This window comes from Oncorhynchus mykiss, chromosome 11 (assembly GCF_013265735.2).
Source record: "Oncorhynchus mykiss isolate Arlee chromosome 11, USDA_OmykA_1.1, whole genome shotgun sequence".
Classification (NCBI taxonomy): domain Eukaryota; kingdom Metazoa; phylum Chordata; class Actinopteri; order Salmoniformes; family Salmonidae; genus Oncorhynchus; species Oncorhynchus mykiss.
The window spans coordinates 41,709,133-41,714,843 of NC_048575.1; the positions used below are offsets into that span (position 1 = coordinate 41,709,133).

The following is a 5,711-nucleotide window of genomic DNA, read 5'->3' on the forward strand; positions in this document are numbered from 1 at the left end:
AGGTGAGGGGAGCCGGCCAGCGAATATCTCCGAAACACTATCTTCTTTATCGGGTAGCTGATAAGGTGTTGGGAATCCGCTCACACCTGCCAGCCCTTTGTTCTGCCCGGGCTATGGCATTTCAGCTGTAACAGAGGACCGTTCTGACGGGCCCCTATTAAATGGTCTGATCGACATTATTTTAATGTCATACCATGGGGACCTATACGTCTGTGAAAGGAAGGGAAAGTTAATCTTGGACAATGGCTCTCTCTGGCCTTTCTTTCCATTGGAAGGTGTGATTGTATGGAGACGGGGCCGGCCCTCTCCGGTTCTCCCATGTGATCACTTATGTAAACATATTAGTCGCAGGGAGTCATATCAAATTTGGTGTCTGACATTGTGTTTATGCTGCATTGTTATTAGGCCTGAGACCTCACGATGCGATATCACCATCACAATACGATACTTAAGTGCCAATAGGATTGTCTTGTGATTCTCACAATTCTACACTGGCCACAAAATTTTAGGAACACCTGCTTTTTCCCTGACACGGACTGACCAGTGAATCCAGGTGAAAGCTATGATCCCTTATTGATGTCACTTGTTAAATCCACTTCAATCAGTGTAGATGAAGGGGAGGAGACAGGTTAAAGAAGGATTTTTAAGCCTTGAAACAATTGAGACATGGATGGCGTATGCATGCCAGTCAGATGGTGAAAGGGCAAGACAAAAGATTTAAGTGCCTTTGAACAGGGTATGGTAATAGGTTCCAGGCGCAATGGTTTGAGTGTGTCAAGAACTGCAAAGATGCTGGGTTTTTCACGCTAGACAGTGGCGTATCAAGAATGGTCCACCACCCAAAGGACATCCAACAAACTTGACACGACTGTGGGAAGCATTGGAGTCAAACATGGGGGTTCAATGCAAATAGACCGGGTGGTGATTTGATTAATTGTTCAGCAGTCTTATGGCTTGGGGGTTGAAGCTGTTAAGGAGCCTTTTGGACCTAGACTTGGCGCTCCGATACCGCTTGCGTGCGTGCGGTAGCAGAGAGAACAGTCTATGACTTGGGTGACTGGAGTCTTTGACAATTTTTTGTGCTCTGACACCTCCTAGTATATACTGTAGGTCCTGGACGGCAGGAGGCTTGGCCCCAATGATGTACTGGGCCGTATGCATTACCCTATGAAGGTGTTCCTAATGTTTTGTACAATCAGTATCCATGCTATTTGATGTTCCAAACATATTGCTGACTACATGTCTGCTGCCGAGAGACGAGAGAGCATGAGACAATTATTTTTGATCAGTCAAAGAAATAAATGTGAAGAAAACATGTTGACTCACTATTTAAACAGATGAAGGAGAACAAGCTGCTGTATATTATGGCGCAGGTACAGCCGACTAGCGCTAGCTAATGCTATCTAAAATACAGATTTTTTTTCAATATATTTGTTTTATCCAAAGTATCGATATAATATCGTCAAATAATATAACAATATGTAACTGTATCAAAAAAACATTTGTTGTGTGTGTGTGTGTGTGTGTGTGTGAGTGATAGAGTGTCAGTGTATGTAGGTCAGCACCTTGCATACTGTATTAGACCACCCATTGTCTCCATTTCCACGTAGCAAAACAGAGAAAACAAAGAAAATAAAATCCGTTCCTAAACGTGACACGTGTGCAGCTTGAGCTCGGCTCTGTGTCCGTGTTCAGCCTGACTGAGCACAACTTGTTTGAATGTCATATTTATCCCTGTGTTTTGTCAGAAAATTAACTTCCTCTGAGTTTGCGGCGGAGCCGAGCATATGGCCGGCGCTCTCTGGAGATGACAGCCTATCGAAGCGGGAGCTCGCCGATGCCACTGCCCTGCTCTGGCGGCAGATGCTCTGGGCTTCTCCGCGATTAAGTGGAGATCATCACTGTTTTCTTTGAGCACCGCTGTGCCTTGTACTCTGAAGTGTTCTGTTAATCACTGCCTGCCTTCCACGCAAGCTGCCAAAGCGCTCATTAAGTTTGAATCTCCCACTCGCCGCTGCTCTACTCGCATGACGGGGCCACGCCACCTTTCCTGCCTGATCGAAAGGGCTTGGTTGTTGCGTAGGTTTACCGGAGAAACGTGGCAATAGGAAAATGGAATGAAAATCTGAATGTTAGCATCTTTTTGGACCCCTCTGCCTTTTTTCCAGCAGTTTTGAGAAAAGTAAATGTTGTGTGTCGGGTTTGCTGCTGACTGGTTTTGTTCTAGTCTGCGTGTGCCACCGTGTGTGTGATATAGAGAGAGTTCCTGAAGCGCCGAACGCTGCCATATCTGCTGTGTAGGCCTCCGAGGAGAGAGGAGCCCTTTCTACACTCAACTGTTCAGCTTTTGGAACACCTCGTTCCTGCATGTTATTAACAAAACACTGCTAGTAACAGTCAGCAGTTGTCAAACGTCTCTCCGTAGTGACTTAGCAGGGGAGGTAAGAGTTGCTCCACTGTGCAGCTCGCTTGTGTGTGTGTGTGTGTGTGTGCGCGCGTGCGTGCGTGCGTACATGTGTGTGCGTTCTGGGTGGGAATAGTATTTTGATAAGCAATGCTTGTTTACGCAGGTGTACAATCCCACATTGGTCACAAGAACAGATGGTCACAAGTACAGAGGAGACATTTAAAAAGCTCTCTGTCTTCCCGTTTAGGGGGGAGGGAGGGTTAGGGGGGGGGGGGGGGGGGGGTGTAGCTTAGAGTAGTTGTGTTGTACGTTTCTCCTACCCCGGCAAACAAACATTGTCATTAGGCAAGTGCGAAATCCTGTAACCCTGATTGACTGATTTTGAACACCAATAATAATCTGATTGGAGTGTCCCTCAGCATGGTGGTAAATACCATTAGATATGTTCTTTCATGCTAATCTGGTGGTACCCCGGTGCTCCACAGGCCCCTCTAATGCTTCCATTCTTCTAAATACGAGCCCCCCCCCCCCCCCCCCCCCCCCCCAAAGAAATCTTCCAAAATAACCTATTTGCAACAACACACCCACACACGCACGTTGCTTAGCGTTTCTCTGTAACACTGCTATTTTGCACCCCTCTAAGCCTGGTTGGCTTGTCCTAGCACAGTGATCATTCCCTCACAATAGCCGAATGGCATTAGTGCGACTTTGAATGCATTTGCATGGCAAAGCAATAACACGCACCTTGTATATAAAGGAGGTGATCCTGTTTCTTGCGAGTTGGATTTCCTGGTGGAAGCTACAGTACTGTACGTGGAAAGTAAACTACCCCTCCTTCTCTTTTCCTTTTCCCCCCTACAGTAGCTCTCTCTTCCCATCTCAATTTCTCTCTCCCTTGTTCTCCATCCTCCCTCTCTCTCTCTCTCTCTCTCTCTCACACACACACACACACACACACACACACACACACACACACACACAGTTTTTTGTGGTGGTATCTACCACAGAGGTGCTTGGCAGAAGCCCTGATTGGTGCCAGACCCCTCTTTTTGAATATGCAGATATCCTTTATTAAAAGCTGGCCCGTTCAGTGAACGTAAATGCCAAAATAGCATTTGCTCCTCTCAATCAATTATGATGAAATTGGTTTGCATTGTCAGTTGAGGTTGTTTTGTGACTAGTTGAAGAGGATTTTTAAATTGGATTGACTCTGATGGGGGTATGGGAGTGGATTGACAGCTGGCTGCTCAATTTGTACACCCTGTTGCCAGATACAGTATGCTCATAAAGATTAACTTCCATTTTTATTACATTTATTATATTTCATTTCTATCTGGTTTTCCAGTAGTATTTCATCATCACTTTTGGCTTGATTGTAAATGATCTAAACCTAACGACTTGTGTTTCACGTGCTTGTGTGGAGAGGATGGGCAATACTTGAAGGAGGAAATTCCTTGTCAAGAGCAGCCTTGGGAAAAGATGTCAGCTTCATTTCAGACGTACCCTAACGGGTGTGGGTAGCAGAAGCGCTTGCCGCGCTCCGCTAACAGTGCGTTTGATTCGAACACTGACCACCGGTGTGCCGGTACTGTCGTTTTCATGTGAGCTGCCTCAAGAGACCTGGCGTCGGAGCCTTTAGTACACAGCCTGTGACTTGGACTGAACATGAGCCTGGCTCTGGATCCACCCCCTGGGCTGGGATGGGAGGAGTGTAGAGGCCTGGATCCACCCCCTGGGCTGGGGTGGGAGGAGTGTAGAGGCCTGGATCCACCCCCTGGGCTGGGGTGGGAGGAGTGTAGAGGCCTGGATCCACCTCCTGGGCTGGGGTGGGAGGAGTGTAGAGGTCTGGATCCACCCCCTGGGCTGGGGTGGGAGGAGTGTAGAGGCCTGGATCCACCCCTGGGCTGGGGTGGGAGGAGTGTAGAGGCCTGGCAGGCAGACAAGTGGGTTATCAGCCAGATACAGTAGAGCTGGGCGTCATGTACAAAAAAAATCCATATCACAATAAATTGACAAAATTTATGTGATAACAATAAACAGAGCGATAGGTTCATGACATTGTGCACAACATTTCGTTTACTACCCGTTTATCTGTCCCATTAAAAATCACCTATTTTCGCAAATGTATTTCATGTCAAACTTCTAACTTATTTAGTTATGCTACTTATTATAATAGATGATATGAGCTAAATGCCTGCGATATGTGGTCAGCATGGCCGGTGCTGATCATTTTCTGCTTATCGTCCCAGCTCTAAATGACACAGTTTACTTCTGTCCCCAGTATGGAGGGGATGTGGGACCCAAACTAGCTCTCTCCTCAGGAGGAGCTAACAGAAAAGAGTTCCTCCTTGTTCTGTTCCTCCCCTTTAGGCCCGGGCTGTTGCTGAGAGACACTGCTTCTGCAGAGAGGGATGAGGCATGCGCAAATAGTGTGTACATCATGCCTCGAGGAAGAAGAATAACATGGGCCTTGATGGATGGAGAGAGAGATGGAGAGAGTACAGTAGGAGGGAGGTGCTGTGGAGACCGGAATGGGGTGGAAAAACACCTATTAAAAGAGACTTGTAATTCTTGGATGCCGTACACATCCGCAATAGTCATGTAGTCACCATGCTTTTTCCCCCACCCCTCAATTTGGGCTTTTCTATCAATGGCATCTTGTATATATATTGTTTTTTTAGTTGTTGTGTCACCTTTTTTATCTTGTGGTTTACTACTGCCCTGCATCCTGGGTCATGTTATAATGTACCCCCAGTGCGTACAGAATAGTGACGAACACATACAGTATGTAACATTCCTCAACAGTTCTGCACATTTCCTGGTGGAAAGAAACCTAATTCTACTAATAGGATTTTGTCAATGTGATTTGAATAATGATCTGAAAACATCCCATTTTAGTCTATTTAAGCAAATAGAATATTACTGATTGCAACACTTATCCATGGTGTTTTTTTTTCTTAACCTTTCTTTTCCTTGCCAGCAGCCAATTTCCTCTCAATTAAAGCATGATATTAACACTCAGTGGGGCGTAAACTGGAATAACCATACACTGCCACTCAGTGTGCGTGTATTGATGGATGAATTTTCCTGTAACTGACAAGATTGTGTATGTGTGTCCGCGCACGTGTTGGGGTTTCACCCTAGAAGAGGAAGCTGAAAAAGATCAACCCTCGCATCCAAAGTGAGGGGGAAAAGACAAAAGTCGCAGGTAGCGTATAGAAAGAGTCAGCCAGTCGAATGCCAGTTGGCCAAAGTTAGCAGGAAGCTGTCGCAGTAAATGGCAGCAGCTGCTCGCAGTTCGAAA

General features: G+C 46.2%; 1 protein-coding gene across 1 annotated transcript in view; it reads right to left on the reverse strand.

The window, feature by feature from the left end:
- Positions 1-3,472: 3,472 nt before the first annotated feature.
- LOC118937353 (serine/threonine-protein phosphatase 1 regulatory subunit 10-like) overlaps positions 3,473-5,711 on the reverse strand; it is a 2,421-nt gene continuing 182 nt past the window's right edge. The window contains exon 2 of the mRNA XM_036935487.1: positions 3,473-4,335. Within this exon, the coding sequence (XP_036791382.1) occupies positions 3,901-4,335 (435 nt within the window). The 3' untranslated portion in view covers positions 3,473-3,900. The remainder of the gene's footprint in view (positions 4,336-5,711) is intronic.